A 19723-nucleotide genomic window follows, 5' to 3' on the forward strand; every position below is an offset into this window, starting at 1 on the left:
GGAAGGAGTCTCTAATGATTGCCAGATCTTAGAGGTTAGGATATCTTGTCTGGATTCAAGTTCCAGCTCTGCCATTTATTAGCTCTAGAACCTTGGGAAATTTATTTGACTTTTCTAGGAATCAGTTTTTTTTTAATTGAGGTGAATTATCCTCTCCTATTCATTGGATGTTTGGAGGATTAAAAGACATAATATGTATGAAGTATTTAGGATGATGCTTTGTACATTGTAATAACTTAATACATATTATCTGTTATTTTGACTAAGAGAGGAGAGTTTGGCAACTGTGTGACAATGAGTGATTTTGGAAAGAGAGTAGTGTACCGTAGAGTAATTTTTACTAAAACGACTGAGAGTAACAATAGAAACAATGCCGGTAAGGGAAGAGTCAGCAGTGATTTCAAGGCTTCTCCTGAGAAACTGGCAGGATGGTAAAACATGGGAAAAAATGAGAAAACGTCTTGGCTGATCAGCTTGTTCTTCCTGGCTTAACAGCATTTCATTTTCCTTGGAAAATGTCTCTTGCAAAAGGTAGAAAGGATGTCCTGGGCTCCCACTGTTTTCTGGCTCATGAGGCCCCTCCTGAATTCTGCTCACAGAGACAAGCATTGTCTGCTGCTGTCTCTGGAACGCACTCAGTTCTAGCCTCGGTTCTTAAATCTGTAGGTCGCTGTTCTTTTTCGGTAAGAAATATATTTGTGGTGTCTTTAAAAAGGGAAAAGGATTATATGGAAATGTATCTAACAGTGGTAAGGTATATATAATAATTTCTCAAATCTTTGTTGTTTTCACTAAAGAGTTGGCATAGTGACATAGTATTAGATCACCATTGTCTAGTTTTTGCAATAGTTTAAGGCTTGTTGCTATAGTCCTCAGTTCCAAAAATGCTCCCTTTTTTTGAAATGATGGAATAAAGAAAAAAGACATCACAGTAAGGGGTAGTGCATTGTATTCCTATGATCTTTGATTTAATTCTGTATGTCTCATCACCACTCTGAAAATAGAATAGAAATAATAATTGTATTAGGTTAAATATTATAAAAATACTTTAAAATTGATTTTAAGACACTAATATTTGATTTAGATTTTCTTTATCAAGGTTTATTATTAAGGATCACAAACCAAGAAAGAGTTTTAGAAAACCAAAGTCTACCTAAGTAAAAGACATAAATCAGCACTTACTGAAACTGTTTAACATTGTGATCGATTCATGGGAATAATCTAGTGAAATGACCTTATATTTATGGTTAGGTGACCTGGATTCTTTTCTTGGATTTTGTTCTTTTCAAGTACAAGCTCTAATTAGCATTAATCAAGCAGCTAGCATGCGCCAGAACCTTTCATACCTGTTTACCTTGTATACTTGGCAATGCTTCTATGGCATTGGGTACACTTCCCATCTGCCCCCTATTTTACAAGAGAAAACACGGTGCAGAGAAGTTGTGTAACTTACTCAAGACCCTGTAGCTACTAAGTCAGGAGTCTAGATTCAAACCCACAGTGTGGTTCTCTAAATCCAGAGCTCCCACCACTATCCAGGCTGAGGCAAAAGTAGGTTTACCGTCATTCATATGGAAAACAACACAATAATTAATAAATAACAATACAAGAATAAACTATGTCCCCTTCTTGTAACTGTCAACCTGTTTTTGCCACACCCTGTATTTTTCCTCATTTACTTCCATATTGAAAGACTGGATTGGAAAGGCCCAGTGTCTTTAAACTCTGATGTTCAGATGTTTCTACTGATACACACTTGCGGTGGGCTTGAGGGATGGATGGCAAGGGGGCAGCCTGGAACCTTCCTAGTTGGAAATTTGTGAGAATGGTTTGACCAGCAGGTTTTCTTCTGATATTAGACTGTTTTGAACTGATGTACTAATAAGGAATGAGTTCCCTATAGTCCTCTGGCTCATTCTGAACCCCTGGCATTCCAAGTGGTTGGTTATTCCTTGAACAAGTAAAGCTTGGCTGTCTTAGAGTCTTTTCCAAGAGAATCTTATGTCAAGTTTTAACCAAGTATCACCTCCCTTCTGAGGAAATAGGGGTGCTTAGTATGTTTTCTTCTGAACATAACGGCAACTTCCTCTTCAACAATATTTATGTCCTTACCAGTTACAGGTGATGGGAGGCCCACCTGAAAATTGTAAATGATAAATATATGTAATAATTATTCCTAAGGCAAATTTGTCTTAATATTTCTGCAACTAACTGTACTTAAAATGAAACCTTGCTTCTATAGTTTTATGAGGAAGTAGGTGGATGATTAGTCTTTTAATGTGGCAAAGTGTAATTATTTAAAGGTAGTTAAAACCAATGGTATTCTTTATGCTATTCATATTTTACAAGCTAAAAAAAAAAGACAGAGCTACTATGGTCCAATCTGAATTGCTTTTATTCATGTCAAATTTCATTATCAAGTCTACTATCTAACATCTTACTGGCTTCTGGGAATAAGTACTCTAAACTTGGAAAACTTTATTTTTTTTTAATCTCTACCCCTGTTTCTTTTATTTTATCATTTCACTGATTTCTTTTTCTTTGCTCCTATGTTTTGTTCTCTGGTACCTAGAAAGTAAACTGAAATAAGAAATATTCCTTCCACTCAAATGCTGGGACTTTGGAAAACCACTCAACTCTGATAGATTAAATGCTTACTGAGGCTGCCACCCTTTCTATAAAGAGATCAAAGCATATAGAAGAGAAATGAACAGCTCCTCATTTTGATCAGCATCATGCTGCCCATTCAAAGATGAATTGGTAACACCGTGAAGTTACGATTAAAACATACCTAAGAGTTGAGGGATAAGAATGATGCCTATGTGTCCAGCATTTGTGATAGAGATGAGAAGGCTGAGAGAATTATTCTGTGGTTAGGGATAATTAAACAAAAACAAACCCTTGGGAGCATGCTTTCCTTTTGATTTGTCAAAGCATTAGGGCAGAGTTTCTGCATATTTTACTCTTAAATCATAACATTGAGCAACAGTGGAAGAACTATTTTAAAACCACTGAATAGATACAACATAAACCTGGGAGAGATCTTGGCAGTTCACCACTCATTTCCAGCTTTTGGAGCACTTAACTTAGGTTATCTTGGAAAGGATCTTGTTTACTCTACTCATTTTATTCAAACGTTTCCAGAGGACACGGCTTAATTTTCTTATTAATTTACCATGCAGTTTAGAATCCTTTGTGGCTTAATGTATGTAGTTTGTAACATAATTTTATAAAGTCTGTAGTTAATTAATGTACACAAGTTGCCTCTGGTGTCTCTGCCTTTAATAATATATGTTCACTTGCTGAGTAAGAAAACTAGAATGACATAAGATAATAAGAAACGCCCAAAGAAGTGAAAGTGTAAAATTGAAGGATTGGAGTTCAGACGTCATAGAGCTGTACACAAGGGACAACAGACAACTGATGAGACTATTTATTGTGCTGATGAACACTGGACTTTTGTCAGGTGTTGTTACAGCAAATCTCAATAAAGAAAAAGTTATATTTATCGTATCTGGCAGATGTTTGCTTACTAAAGGAAAACATAGTTGCCCAAAATTAGTATTTTTCTTCATCATATCAAGGTACAAAACTATAACATTTACTTTTGATTCCATTCCTTTTCAATTTTTCTTGATACTTGCCCCCTAACCACATAGCCCTATTCCATAATAATTTTAATACCTGCCTGTGGTTTATGTTTTCTACCTAGGGGAATCCAACTCTTTTTCTTGAGTATTTTATATATGCTACCTCTTTACTTCTCAATAACCCTAAATTCTCCATCTAGTGAAATTAGGATTCAAAACAAACTCTCCATTGTAGAATATTACTTTTTACATATTTTTATTTTAAAAATACTTTTCTTTTCCACTGCTGCTCCTTCTAGCTTTGTCTCTTAATCTTTTAACTTTCAAATTCCAAATGTGACCCATTTGTCACAGCCACAGATGGCTTGAATTTCCTTGACACCTGCTCACTCCTGCAGATTGCCCTCCACCACTCTCTTTAAACTGTCTTCTCCAAGGTTTCCAAAGGCCTACCGATCACCAGAATCCTTGCTTTTTTCACCTTTCCTTCATGTTTCCACATTACTTGATGTTAGAGGAAGTAGAGAAGGTAACAAAAATGGGATGTCCTCTGTGAGTGGCGTATTGCTAGGTGTTTAACAACCAGCTCTTCAATAGTAGCTGTTGCCAAAGTCCATGGTGTAGATACTCCCAACAAGGATGCTTTAAATCCCCCAAAGTGATGTCACTGAACGTGGAGTTGGGAGGCCGTGTGAACAACACACTGTGGGGAGCTCTGGTGAAGTGGCTGCAGCAAACCCCTGCAGGTCTTTTCTGGAATGCTAGTGGGCCTTGGCTTTTGCAATATGAAGCACCCCGTTTCATTTTCTGTCACCCTGACTCCAGTGTCCCTCCATGTCTTTATTGCTTTTATTTCTTACTGTGGCCCCTAGTTGCAGACTTAGTTGAGGGTTACATTTTTTATCTCTTCATTCTTTTCCTTGGCATTTTCTTCTACTTACATGCTTTTCATCATTACTTTATTTCTTATAAGTGATGCTAAACCCTTGCATGCTCCCCATTCAATTTCATATCAGACAGCCCCTCCCTTACCTCACACTCATAGAGCTAAAACCAGACTTCTGATCTCGCCTCCAAAGTACTCATTTCCTACTATACGCCAAACACATCACGAGGTGCCTTGGACATGAGACTTGGAAGTTAGTACCCATATTTTATAGGGTAAAAAAACCCAAAGTTATGATTATTTGATTAACTTACCCAAATTGACCCATTCAATAGGCAAGAGAATGCTGTTGTGAAGACAGGTTTTGGTACTATGATACCAAAACCCATCTTTCTTTCTATTATCCCGTAGTGCTTCTAGATAGTAGAACTATCCTTTTTACTTACACTGAGTTAAAATATGCAAGTAAGTTTTGCATATTTATTGGTTGTTATTATTACCAAGTCCTGTATATTCATACTCTGGGCCATTTGTGCAAGTATATCTCCCTCGTATGTTATAAACTTCTAAAAATAAGAGCCATGCTCTAGTGATAATTTTATCCCTTTATGTGACAAAGTTTCTTATAGCTGTACGTACTCTCTTGGTTTAATAAGTGAAATAATTATTTAATGAACAGTGATATTTTTCAAATATTTCTATTACATTTGTTCTATAATCATGCTTTTCTGTCATCTGTGTTGTGAGCAACCGATGTTGTGATATACAGAAAATCAAATTTTGCACTGAAGAAATATCCAGGAGAAAAACAGTACATGAAAGATGCTCATAGTTTAGTACAAATCATGATGGTTACCATTATCCTAGTATTTTCAGCCTATTGCTATAGCATCCACTTCTAGGCAGCTTACGGCTTAGACTCTAGGGAATGAGTTTGGAGCTATATCCCTCATTGCATTTCAGAGTAATTGAGGTCTCCTGAGGAGTCTTTTTTATACTTTCAGAAGTCTTAACTGGGGTCCAGGACTCAGCAATCTATCCAGATTTCTCTGAATTCAAGAACTGGTCACACTGTTCTGCTCTGAGTACCAATTGCCAAATGCGAGAGGGTTAGCTTGCCCTCTGTCTGCTTACGTGGATGTATCACTGAGCTTCTGAATTTGAAGTTTCCAACTCCTGCATCACTTGGTGTATCTCCTACTGCCGACGGCACTGAGGAGCTGCTTCATGATTATGCCCCAGGCTTTTCTACACACAGTGATCGTGTGCTGCAGCGAGCTATGTGATGCAGAGCTTTTCTACCCAAGAAGTCAGTGGGGCTGTTTGCGCTGCCTCTGTCTATGAAGTGACTTTGACTCTATAGTGAACAAGCCAAAAAGACCTGCTTGTGATTCTTAAGAAACTTTCGTTTTCTGCGATACTATGCTATATCACCTTGGTGCTGAAATGCTCTCAGTAGCTGTTTGTCATAAAATATCCTCGAATACATCTTTCATCAGGCTCGATCACTAAAGGACTTAGATTAAATTTTTAGGTGCCTGTGCCTGAAAACACCGTTCTGTTAAACAATATATGGCAAATTGAAAAATAATATACCCATTAGTTGAGCGTCAGGGACAATTAAGTGAATGCAACATAGAATTCAGTTCTCAAAGCTTTTATAGAGGGTTATCAACTAAAGAATAATCTACTTTCTTAGTGCTTCTTTGTATCTGAGGAGGGACAAGTAAGGTAGAGTTTGGCGAAAAGGCTCTATTAATATGTCCAATTCTTTTCCTACTACTGAGCTATTAGTGGTGACCTGCACTTTTAGGAGGTTTGATTTCAATGACTACTCAGAAATAGAAATAGAAAAATAGATGAAAGACCTCATTTACTTTCTATCAGAGTGGTAGGTTGGTGAGGGTGAAACTCAGAGAATACAAAAATTTAGGGTGATTTCTGTTGTTCTATCAAGGCCACACTGATACGCTATAATTTGGATAATTGTCTTCCCTTCTCTCCCTTGCAGAGTCAAACTTTGTCAGAGAGGCAAAAAGATACAGGCATACATAGTCCTCAAGGAAGGCCATTTTGGACAAATAACACCAAATTATCTTTTGAGCCTGATGTCTAGCTTTTTATGTAGATTGAATTGAAACATAATGATACTCTTTATTCAGGTCTTTCATTCTTTTAACTTAAACTGTAGCATATATTGGGGATATCAGAAGAGAGTGAAAATTATAAAATTGTATCCCAATGCCCTACTTCATCTGATATGACTGTTAATGGAAGCCCTATTTTAAGAAGGCAACTCTGCATAACATTTAGCTCAGTCTGTGTTCCTGCATTTTGCAAGTGATAAAATTACAAATGAATTAGTTTAGTGAGCCCAAGTAGCAAGTAATAAAGTTTATATTCCAAAATATTCCAATGATAACTTCATGGTTCCTTTTGTTGTTTTCCTAGAGAAAATCCATTTTAAGCTGCGTGTGTGTATTACTCAATTTGTCTTATTTGGTTGGCCTTTGTCTCTATTCTCTCCCAGCCTGGTTGCCTTGGTTACCATCACATACACTCTTGTACATGAGAATTTTCTTTGACGTACATTTATTTCTATGGAAACAATGACTCCATTGGTATGGGTGGGTGCTTAGGGATAGCATAATGAAAGGTTGAATATTGATCTTTTGGCCATAAAATGTATCATTAAATTACTTTTTTAGTTAGAGGACTACATTTTTGCTTTCCCTATGACTTGATTATGAAGCTATGTTTTTCCTTGTTTTTAGGCTTGCTTGAATAAAATGACTAATGTGTTCAACATACTATACATCCCATTATGATATGTGGCATCTTACAGCTCAACACAGATGCGTATAACAATAATAGTATTATTACTTTAACATTAAAAGTCTCTCAATGAGTTATTAAAATGTTTTCTATCATATTAAATAAGTCCATGTATAATTAGTATTTCTTATTTTTTATGTCTTAAGAGGCTTTTAAACCTTTTTTTAAGCATCTGGTTTTCTCTCTGTTTTACTTCCACACTACTCCAGTTTAATTTTTTTTCCTTATAGATGATGTGGAAGCCGGCCTACGATTTTCTCTACACTTGGGGAGCTCACTGCGGAAACAGCTGCCGAGACGTGTTACAAGACCTCCAGTCGGCGTTAGACAGAATGAAAAACCCTGTGACCAAACAATGGCGAGACTTAACCGGAGCTTTAATACTAGTGCATTCTTTAGAGCTTTTAAGAGCAACTGCATTCTCCACTTCTGAGGAAGTATAGAAATGAAGGGTATGTTTTTTTGGAGGCAGAGAATGGTCGAGGGAAACGTGTGCGCGCGCGTGCGTGCAAAAGAGAAAGTGCTCAGAAACATATTACTTATTTTTTATTTATGTTTGAAAAAAATATTCTCCGTGTGAAAGCACAGCAGAACACAAAACCCAGGAGTGGGTTTTATAATCAAACATGTATTTTTGTTTTTATTTCAGATGCAAACATCAGGCCGCTTTGTTGTTGAGGAAGGAAAGAAAAACCCTCTCTCCCTTTCAAAGTTACTTTTAACTTAAGTGAAAACAAAGGGCCGTTAGCATAATTACATCATGCAGATACCCAGATAAACGAGAAGCTGGCAACGTGAATAATGAAGTTTTACCAGGAGGCAGGCAGGGACGGAGGAGAAGCAAGCACAAGCTTTGTGGACCAACCAGCACCAGTCTGCAGGGTTCCTGCCTCTCCTCTCTTCTCTCTGTGGGGCGTGTGCGGCCATTATTCCCATTTTCCGTGTGAAGAAACTAAGAACCAGAGATGATGCTCAGGGTTATAATAGCTAGTGTAAAGTAGGTTTTTTCTCTGCAAAACCTGGTTCTATTTTTTTAAAATCCAGAGTGCATAGTAAAATAGTAAAAAAAAATTTAAAAATGCATATTAAAACTTAACTGAAACTCACTACTCTTGTCCACCATCTCTTGAAAGACAGCCAGATGGAACTTGTGACTTATCGGAAATCTGTTGCTACAAATATGAACTGGAGTTTTCACCGCCCTCCTCTTGCATCTCGGGGCCTAGCTAACCCTGGGACTTTCTTTAGGATTGTAATGTAGAATAATAGTTTGTCAACTCTCAGGGATTTTTAGTACTAAGGTTTATGTAAAAAAATAAATTTGACTTATCACTCTTGAATACCATCATCTTAACCAGCAAAAACACTGATATCCATATATGTGGGTGTGCACATGCTCTCTCGAATGTGGGTGTATACCAGAGCGTTTCATAATGGTTTTGGAAGGCAAAGATAAAATAGGAATTTGGGCCAGGATAAAGAGTATCTCCTGGCAGAGAGTTCACAAAGATATGGTTTGTGCTTATGCATATGTCAGTCCTCTGGCCACCTGCCAGCATTCCTGTGCTTTGGCCAATCATTCATTTATTGTCATTCAATCGATAGAGGGAATGAGTGTTCCTACTTGTGGCAGGCACGTAGATGCTTAGGTCAGTGATGGGAAAATAAAACCAGCACCATCTCCGACTTCAGTATTGCTGAGTGATGGATACAGATAATAACGAACACTTATACAATTCAATGTAAATGGCATCTGTAATAACAGCTACAGTGGAGAGGCTGGGATACCAAGAGATGTAAGATGGGGCCACGTCCTGAATCAGAGGGATCATGTAAGTTTTCCCTGGGAAAGAAGTGATGAGCCTGAAAGAGGATCAGGCTTTGCTTCCAGTCTGGGGATGGAGGGAGGTGGAGCTCCTCAGTGCACCGAAGCCCGAAGCCCGCAGGCAGGCAGGAGGGGAGCACAGGCAGGCAGGGGCTGGGCAGGGCAAAGGGTGAAACAGGGAAAGAAGGAAGGACACACCTTCAAAGGTTTTGAGCACAAGCCAAGTCAGGATTTTGTTTTGGGATCCTGAATAAAACATGCCCATTTGGCTGAAAAGTAAAAAGCAGAATCATTTCAGAGCTTTTAATACATCCACCCTAGGGTATTTGGTATGATGGCAAAAGAAACCTGAATTAGGGTTTAAGAACTATCTTTGTGGCTTTCAATATTTCTATGTGATGATAAGAGAACAAAGCCTTCCCAAGGAGTTATAGACACACATTCAAGGACGGAATTCATTTTCAAAATAAATTCTAGAGGAGAGAAATAAAAAACGACTTGAAGTTCAGGGCACCAGTATTTTAGTAGTATTTTGCTTTCTTTAGAACATTCTTGGAATCTTATTAAGATGTCAGCAAACCAGAGAACATGGGGAAGGAATAGTAAGGAATTAATAACTGGGTTTCCCCAGGCTCTGAGACCTGAGCAGACAGAGATCTCGTTAGCTGATTAGGATAGTAAGATTAAACAAATCACTTCAGATTTACATTGTATCCTGTGTTGTGATTGTGGCTGGGAAGTTTAAAAAGAGTTTAAAAATGCAAAACGTGATCTTTGCAATGTAAGAATGAAGCAATGGTTTAAATGTTAATATACACAAAGATATTTTATAATCTTGTAATAAATCATTTCAGGCAAATTTTAAACCCATGACCAAACATTCTCTTCTTATATATCCTACTATTTTATAAATCATTTCTAGTTTTCTGAATTTTATACTTTTTTTCCATAATGGATTTTCACAATCAGAGAAGATTAACTCAGTAATCATGAATTGCCTTTCATTTTTGGCAGCAAATCAAGGGAATTAATAAGGCACTTAAATCCCATCCCTGACATCATTAAAAACATCAAAAGTGATTAATCTAAAACTTCTTTAAGCACTTTGGAAGTGAAAAAGCATAGAGGGTTCTCTCATTTCCTCAGGCTTTGTCTCTAATGATGCCTTAGGATGGGATTTCGGTTCAGTGTTCAGCTTGCAGCATGCCAGCTTTCCCGTGTAAGCCTCAACCCTCTACTTCCTCCTGTTCAAGTCTTAGTAGGAAGGCCAGTTAAGGAGGTGCATGCAGTAGTGAGTATCAGTAATGGATGCAGCACATCGCATGTCCGGCAATGCAGAAAATAGTATAGGAAGTTTTGAACTTGGGGATGACTGGTTTTTTGGAAGAAGAATGCACTGCATTAATGGATGGTGTTGGTCTAAGAAATATCGTGGCTAATAAACAGCTTTGAACATGTGATATGCAAATACAAGAGAGAAAATATGCTGGAAATCATACAATACTATAAACTAGAAATTTCAAAATTTGAGTTTTCATACTGTGCTACTGTAACTTATACTTTCTGTAATTTTTGTAACGCCTAAGGAATATTTGAAACAATTCAAAAGAAAAAGAGAATAATGAAAAATTATGCTGCTGAAGGCTTTTCTAATTAAAATAGATCTTTTTTCTTCTTATACATAGAAACTCTTCCCTGTTCTTCTCTATGAAGTGTCTCCCCATGTGTTGCTGTATAGCTGAGTGAGTGATGATCCAGGAGTCATATGTTGCCATTACACTAGGTTGAGTTAATCCGAAGACATTTTTAAGAATAAAATAATCACCTGGAGAGTTTGTTGGAACTCAGACTGCTGGGACCCACCCCAGAATTTCTGACTCAGTGGGTCTCGAGCGGTGCCTGAGCATTTGCATTTCTGATAAGTCCCCAGGTGACACAGATGCTGCTGGTCCAGGGACCCCAAATTGAGAAGCACTGCATTAATTTCCTTCATTCCTATGGAAATAGAAGAATCTCTGATAAACTACAAAAACTAACTTTTAGATAAATAAAATTCTGTCATTTCATCAGAGAAATAATTTTTTAACTGTAAAAGAAAAAAACAAACAAACCCAAATCACATTTATTTATATAAAGGGAACTTTTTCAAAATGAAGTAAGACCCTGAAAAGTAGTAATTTTGATTATAAAACTAGTTAAAATACTTAAGATCTGCCTCATTCCAAATGTAATGATGTTTGAATGAAAATAGATTAGGAATTTGAGACACCTGTGCAATGTGTTGAGCTTTTGCAAGTATAGGCGATGATGCTCTTGTCACTCTAAAACATCTTTGGCGAAAGTCTTGTTTTTATTGATTTGACACTTGTTAAATGTCTGGTTGAATTAATGTTTCCCCACCAAAAAATATGTTTATAGCCAACATGATTAGTTAAACTATCTACATGCCTTACTTTCATTGTAGAATTATGCAGTGATTACAGGTACTTGTTGAAGGGATGGCCAGGTGTTCTCCCTTCCATGAGCAGTTCTGCATTTAAAGGGATGGTGACTCTGAGAAGAGGCGATCAGCAGAATGACCTCACTTTGACATTCATGTGTCACGTCTCATTTTCTGCTATAGTTCTCCTTTTAGTTATTCCTCGGTGGGTGAGTAGGAGGATCTGTGACTTCTTTCTTTCTGTTCTTAGAGATATGCGAGACTGTGCTTTTATTCCAAAGAAGCAGATTTAACTGAGACATTTATAATCATATATATAATCATATATATAAAATAATATATAATCATATATGATTATCATTTATAATCATATATATATATATGGCTAAGTTGAAAATCAAAACTTAGTCATGATGAAGCTACTGGTTTTACTTAAACTGATTCTACCTAGGTCAGTCTTCTAAAAGCATTTGGAATTGGCAAGTTTGATGTAACCTTGAGCTTATACATGTAAGGTTTAATGGTAATACAATTACCATTACTACTATACTCCTTGGCACAGCAGACAAACCCATTCTGGGGGATTTGACTCCCAGGAAATATGTACTCAGTGCTCACGGAGTCCCCTCACATCCTGGTGAAAAGTAAGGGTAATGTGAGGGAGGACCCAGGAAAGAATCTGATGCGGTCTAATGACAGAAGACTATTCAGGGACAATGGGAACATTGTCTTCTCCTCCTTGTGCTGGTCTTCTTCAAAATGGAATATGTATTTTATTCTTTCTTCTTATTTAATCAATAGTAAGATACAAATTAACGGTTGCTTTGTTTTCCCCAGGACTGATTTAACGCAACTTAAGGCTGCTCTTTAGGAGTCCTGAGAAACTTCAGCTAGAGCGATCTCCCAACCCTGAGTCGAACTGTCCTTTGGCAGTCTTCAGGAGCTGGTGTCAGAAAACCAATTTCAAATTGGCTTAAGCACAAAGAATTTATTGTCCCTCACAACTGAAAACTCCAGGGATACTTTCAGACATTCCAGGATTCAGGCCTTGAAGGTGTGATCAAATTGCTCGTGTGTGTGTGTGTGTTTTTTTTCCCCTCTTCCATTTTCTTTGGGCTCCGCAAAGCTGCCCAGTGGCCATTGGGACTTTTGGAAGGTAGACATAGGTCAGGCCCGGACACCGCCCCTGACTGCTTGTTAGTGGGGGAGGCCGCTACTGGTCTGCGGTGCAGTCTCCCTTCAGCCCCCACCTTTCCCTTCCCCAAATCCTGGCCAGGTGTGTGTGTGGGTCTGCGGTGAGGGTGCCACTTCTCTTGAGGGCCCTCCACAGCAACGGGGCCGCAGGCTTGGTCAGGGAGGGACCAACAGGGACACCAGTGACTGAGACAAATGCAGAGTCTAGTTGTCCCTGCTCTCCCCCAGGCCGTGTCCCCCTTTTCTTTCACTCAGCCCGACCTACAACTTTTGCCTTAGCGCCAGAGATGAAACAAAAAAAGGTAGGACTCGAACCAGCTCTCACTAAAGTGTCTGATCAAGCCACTGTAATAAGTCCCTGTGATATCTCATTGCTGGTGGTGCAGCTTTTCTGAGTGAATCCTGATTGACAGGTAGGGCAAGAGAATAGTTCTTGATAACGCCACAAAAAGAGGCCCTCTGATTGGACCAATTTAGGGTTTGTGCTTATCCCTCAGCCAATCACTGAGGACTGTAATCAGTGGTCCTTTGATTGGGCAGGCCTGGGTCATGTGCTCTGTTTGTGCCACTCCATCCAGGCCACCAGGTTTGAGAGTCATTGGTTACCCCTGGGGAAATAAAAATCTGTTCCTGGCAAGTGGGAAGAGGTGGTTGTTGGGGAGGCCAAAAGCAATTTTCCGCTAAAAATGTGAGTGAGATTAACCTCAGCACTATTTTCTGTATCAGGAAACCTCTATCCTTCAAGTGTAATTGAAGAAGCTAGTCATATAAGTCCTTGTGAGACTGGGCAATGGGCCTGCTTCTGTAAACTTCTGCAGTAAATCAAACGCTAAGTAAATGAGACTTCACCAGCAGTATCTACCCTCCACAGACCATCGATAAATTGTTGGTGACATGACAGAGCCATTTAAAACCCCATCAAGACTACGGGTTCACCCGGCACAGAGACCAGGGTCAGATCCCCTTTAACTGCTCACTCTGCAGCAGGACCTATATATAACCTGATAGATGCACCCCGCCTGCTGCCAGGGAGAAGCTGGGAGACCGGCTAGGGGAGGAGGCTCCAGAGTGACTGGCTGAGAAAACTGTAGTTAGGCTCCCGTGGCTGACCTGCCAGTGAAAAACAGCCCGGGAACCTCTATGGACCTTCTCTGAATGAAATGACAAAAGCAAGTCTAAGGTCAGTGGTATTTCCATCTATCTCAGCTATGTGACTTTTCATTGGAGACTTTTATCTCCCCTTTAGAATTAGTAATAGCCTCTAAATACTGTCCAAGGGGAAAGTGAAACAGCAATGTGAGCTAAGTGAATTAGATGATTCTAATCAGTGGTCCTTTAGATGATTCTAAGGGAAAAGTACGGCAAAATGAAAGGGACATAGAAAGATGGCGTGTGTGTTTGCTTTGTATACATATGCTTTATTAAGAAATAATTCACATGCACAATTCACCCTGCCCATTTTTTTAAAGAACACATTAACTTTCTTTCTGAAAACACAGTTTGTGTTTATTGCATGCTCAGTCACATTCACCATTTACTCTGTGGAGAAATGCCCCTCTGGAGAGAATATCATATTGTTGCATGCTCAGGGTTGAGGGGAATGCTGTGGGTTGCAGCAAAATGAAAGATTAGTGATCAAAGGTATTTGTGAGAAGATGAGAGAGCACTTGATGTTACATTCCTAAAGCTATTTTTGAGAGGTTTCACTGATAGTTCAGGAAAAAAAAAATCCTAATTCCTCCTTTCACACTCTCAGAGAACCTTCGTATTTGTATTAGTTTTCCCCATTTTGGTTGCTGAGGAGATGACTGTGTGCTTAGGGAAAAGAGTCCAAGTTCTGATGTGAGCGCGGCCACCCAACTGCGAGGAGTGAAGCCACCTGTTCTGGGTTCCCCCTCTGAGCAAGGTTGCAACTCTGTCCTTAAAGGGAGCTCTCTGTTAACCACTTAGTGCATTCTGTGTTTATCTACTAGAAAAGTGCATTAGTTTGCTAGGGCTGCCACAGCAGAGCACCACAGACTGGGTGGCTCAACCAACAGAAATTCATTTTCTTGCAAGCCCAAGGTCAAAGTCTTGCCACGGTTGGTTTCTCCTGAGGGCCACAAAGGAGGGATTTGTCCCAGGCCTCACTCCTGGCTTGTAGCTTGTTACCGTCTCCTGTGTCTTCACATGGTTTTGCCTCTGTGTGTGAATCTCTGTCCCAGTTTCGTCTCCCCTGAGAGACACCAGCGACTGGATTAAGGCCCATTCTCCTGACCTCATTTGAGCTTCGTTACCTCTTGAAAGACGCTGTCTCCAAAGACAGTGGCATTCCTAGTACCTGGGGCCGAGACTAAAATATGCCAGCCAGGGCGAGGGGAGCATAATTCAGCCCATAACAAAAATGATTTGGTCAAGTTTTGTTTCCTTTTATTTACCCAAATCAACTACTTTGTTTAGATGCCTTTTGGGCAATCCTGCAATGAGCCTTTTTAAGTTTGACTTCCTTTTCCATCACAGGCAAATCACAGATTCCTGAGAAAGGATAGGCCTCCCAGCCCCACAGAATGAGCAGAACTGTGGGAGATGGCACACCTAGAGAGCTGCGACTCGCATCGCTGTCCTTTTACCTCAGGCAAGATATGTCATCAAACTTCGCTTCCTAGAAGTAATGAAAACTATTGGTGTAGATAATACATGCTTGTAGATAATTTCCCTTGGGTTTTCTTTGTTGTCACTATGGAATCTCAGTGCTGCCGATAAAGACAGTCTAAGAACAGCCTGGGTGCCCTGGGTGAGGGCTCTGACATAAATCCGAACATAAACAAATTATTAATTTGTTTATGTTCTAGTGAACAATGAGATGACCGGGATTATCGTCTGTTGGGGAGAAAACTAAATAATGGACGGCCTAGATCACCCAACAAGCACACGGAGCAAATCTAGGGAATTTGTCCTGCAGGCTGTGGTGGGCGGGGAACACAGACAGGGTGCCCTGGCCTCGGAGGGCTGCGTGAGTTATCCAGAACAGGGATGTGAGAGAAGAGGCAGAAAAATCTCCAACTGGGAACTGCAATTTGAGAGGGAAGCTGAACAAGCCTTCCCAGATTGTCATTTTTTAGAGTTTCTTCAGTGCAATTAGGGTAAGCAACATTTCCCAATTTGCCTGGACTTAGGGGTTTCCTGAGACTTGGAAATTTCGTTGCTGAAACCAGGAAAGTCCCAGGCACACTGAGACAGTCAGTCATCCCAGGTACCAAACACTGAAAGCCACTGTTAACAATAAAAGTGGCCGCTGGGAAGGATCACACTTTAAATCGTCAACAGGCTTTCTGCCCCAGAGCCCAAATAATCACATTCGTTAAACCAGTGTTAGCGAAGGGACATGGGATATTTTTATAGGTGAAGGGAGTCGTGAAAAGTACCAAGAATGTGTCACTGACTTGGAGACAGAGTGTTTTGAGAAAAGGGCAAAACTTAAAGTGAGTACAAGGTGCAACAATTGATAGGGAGAGATACCAAGAACAAACCTCACTAATTAAAATTTTGGCTGAGGACCAAACCTGATAAAGCTCACACTGCTCTTTGGACCGTCTTTGCACAGATATTTGTGAGTTTGTTACTCAGTTACAAAACACTGAATTATTAACTTAATTCAGTAAAAAAAATAACCCAGTTGTCAAATCAATTTGCAACTTTACTGGCCACTTATGGAAAAAAATATTTGTCAAATATTAATTTGGTTTACAAAGACCAGTGTTAGAAATATTCACCTGCACATTCAATTTAAAACATGGAGAAGGTGTGAAAATATTTGCAGTGTCTAACTTTGTGATCTTTGAAAAGCATCCTTGGAAAAATTCTCAGGATTCCCTAGAACATGATAGTGACTTAACTATTAGGACTTAAGGAACACTAAATTATGCCAAGTCAAGCACCCTATGATGTGTGAGCAATGATCCAAATAAATTTCAATGGAAAGTCATTGTTTTAATTATGATAGTCCAGTCACTGTTAGTCTCCTCTTTTTTCCCCTTCTTCTTCCTCCTCACCTGATCTCCCCTTGTCCTCTGTTTCCTTGTCTTCTTTTTATGCATTGGCAAGAAGAATAAATGTAGATCTATTATTTTCAGAACAATATATGAAGTAACTGCTTCTGAGAAAACTGTTCATTGTCCATTACGTCTAAAGCACTATGCACAGCATGAGACATAAATAAAAAACTCTTTCCATTCTTACTTCATTTCCTTTCTAATTGGAGGAGCTAGGCATGCAAATATATAATTACAGAGAAGGCAGACAAAAATAACCCATCAAAAGTTCAGTTTACATGTAGACAGGCCTTGAATGAAAGCTCACTGTCTGGAAGGATTTACAAAACATATTAAACATGAAAAATCGTGAGAGCTGTTGTCACCATCACTGCGACTCCTCCCCGATGCTGCCCCTGTGGTTTTGTGGCAAAACAACGGACACGCTTGTGTTAACCAAGATTCTAATTTTTTAAATTCACATTTAGCTACACTCAAAGCTCATTTAACAGTTCATTTCAACTGTGCACATAGTAAAAGCAGTGGACTCGAAGACTTCTCTTCTCTCTGAACTACCAGCTTCTTAAATTCCATTTGCCCATGTCCTGGGGATGCAGAGTAAGCATAATCAAACTGCCATCCTGCCTTCTCAGCCCGTTTGTATATTGATAGGCTCTGTATTATTTAGGAGCAAAAAAACACCTTCAAATGGAAAGTTTCTAAAAACTTATACAAGGTTCCTTATTAAATATTACAGTGACAACTCCATTAAATGCACTCCTTGATTTCTTGGGGGCAAAGGGCACTTGGAACAAAACATTTAAAGCTCTGAGTAAATTCAGGAATCTATCAGTAAGTCCTGACTCAACAGAATTAACTCAAGTTTACGGGCAAGGCTCTTACATTAATAAAGGAGATTGTATTTCCAAAACATTCCAGTGTTTAAAAAAGTCTTAGAAAAACTACAACCCTGATTAAACAATGCTCAAGAAGAAATAATTCTGTTTGACTAAGTACTTCATACAGGAAAAGACCTTGAGAGAGGCCCCGTTATAATTAACTGTGAAGATGTGACTTTGACAGTTGTTTCTCTTTTTTTGGGGGGGAAAGTAAACATTTTAATGATTGGGATACAAAGATTAAATACTTTCTGGATATTGAATAAGGTAATTGGAAAGAATCCCTGGAGCAAGGGAATTGATATATCTCCTAAAACACTCTAACAAATAAAGTTGTAGACTATCAGAGCCATGCATGAAAGGATTATCTAAAATTATATATTATATAGGATTATGTATATGACCCATTCCAATCAGTAAACACACTGCAGCAATTTTTAAACAAAAATATATAATGCAATAGATTTTTGATGCTTTTATTTATTTTAATTTAAAAAAATTTTAAAGATTTTATTTATTCATTTTTAGAGAGAGGGTAAGGAAGAGAGAAAGAGAGGGAGAGAAACATCAATGTGTGGTTTCTTCTCACATGGCCCCCACTGGGGACCTGGCCTGCAACCCAGGCATATGCCCTTCCTGGGAATTGAACCGGCCACGCTTTGGTTCACAGGCTGGCACTCAATCCACTGAGCTATACCAGCCAGGGCTTATTTATCTATTTTGAAAAATAATTTGATATTTCACCCTGGCTGCAACTGAAGACCTGAGAAATAACATAAATTATGAAGTGATCAAATTTTAATACGTAAAGTGGAATCATTGTGACATAAGCCTCTCTAAGGTTGTGGTAAATCATAACAAACCTGTAGATTTCTAACCATTATTGATTTGAAAACACGAGTATGTAGAAATATTTATGATAGAGCTAGGAAGCCTTACATGTTGCCACCATTTTGGATTAGTAACATGTTGTTTTTGTTTCCTTTTCTTCCTCCCAAGTAGTGACAGTCTTATTAGTGATACCTTGAATGTAAGTGTCTCTACTTTGGTCTCCTACTTCCTGCAAACAAAAGGTTCCCTGCCCATTCTGTGCTCGGTGTTAAGGCTTTGTATTTTGAGTATACTTGGGACTTGCACTACAAGGAGAATTTGTGAACAAAGTGGCTTTAGTCATTCATCCACATACCTATTCATTTTATTCATTTACTAAATTTTTAAATGAGTTTAGTGCCTGGTCTGTATTTGGAATTCCACTAACTTCAGTGGAATGAGTGACTGAATGGGTGGGGACCTAGTTAACCAACCCTGCGTCTCAGTACAATCAGGTTCATTTGTATAAATAGGGAGGAACAAGACCCAGGTTTCTCGCTGCCTCAGGAAGCTACATGTCTGTGATGGACAAATAATGGCCACAACGTCAGGACGACCACAAAGGATGGCAGTCCAGTGAGGGACAGGGGAGCTGTCATTCCGCTCATGTGATTCTGTGCCTCTCAAGTGACAAGCAAGTATCATGGCATTTTGCCCCTAGCAAAGCTTGGTCCTACAGAAGATCACTGATGAACTTCAATGTTCCTTTGGGCCTTTCTTACAGACGTTTTGAAGATGACTCATTATTGCTACATAACATTAGACGTCCATATTGATTGCTCTCTGCCTGTGCCTTACTTGTTATTACATATTGTCAATAGCACCCTGCTGCTGGGAGTTCAGCTCAGGCACCATTTGGAAAGGGCTCTTCCCATGAGAGGTTTACAGCGAGCCTCCAGTCCTCTCAGCATGGTGGAGAGAAAGGCATAGGTGCTCAGGTCAGGGAGCAGTGTGACTGAGCCAAGAAAACAGGCAGGTAGCCCCTCCAGGGCAATAAATACATAGCCCACCGAGGTTTTACATAATCAAAGCTATTATCAACATATTTTGCAAAGTGTCATTCTTGCATTCTTTTCTGGGATGTGTATATGCAGAGACTGAGAAGTAAGGATCCAGATACAAACAAGCGACAGTTCTCAAGGAGAAAACAGAAGAGCAGCGTGGAAAACAGAAG

General features: G+C 39.1%; 1 protein-coding gene across 7 annotated transcripts in view; it reads left to right on the forward strand.

Moving 5' to 3' along the window:
• MACC1 (MET transcriptional regulator MACC1) overlaps window positions 1-16747 on the forward strand; it is a 69365-nt gene extending 52618 nt beyond the window's left edge. For 5 of the 7 annotated variants that reach the window (XM_045828464.1, XM_045828462.1, XM_045828459.1 and 2 more), the window contains one exon: window positions 7542-8651. In XM_045828464.1, coding sequence (XP_045684420.1) covers window positions 7542-7754 — 213 coding nt within the window. In that variant the 3' untranslated portion in view covers window positions 7755-8651. Of the gene's footprint in view, window positions 1-7541; window positions 8652-15269 lie in introns of those variants that run through there. The other 2 variants (XM_045828461.1, XM_045828460.1) reach the window with 2 other exon arrangements.
• Window positions 16748-19723: the final 2976 nt, after the last annotated feature.

Source organism: Phyllostomus hastatus, unplaced genomic scaffold (genome assembly GCF_019186645.2).
Source record: "Phyllostomus hastatus isolate PE091 unplaced genomic scaffold, TTU_PhHast_1.1 phas_scaffold_78, whole genome shotgun sequence".
Lineage (NCBI taxonomy): Eukaryota > Metazoa > Chordata > Mammalia > Chiroptera > Phyllostomidae > Phyllostomus > Phyllostomus hastatus.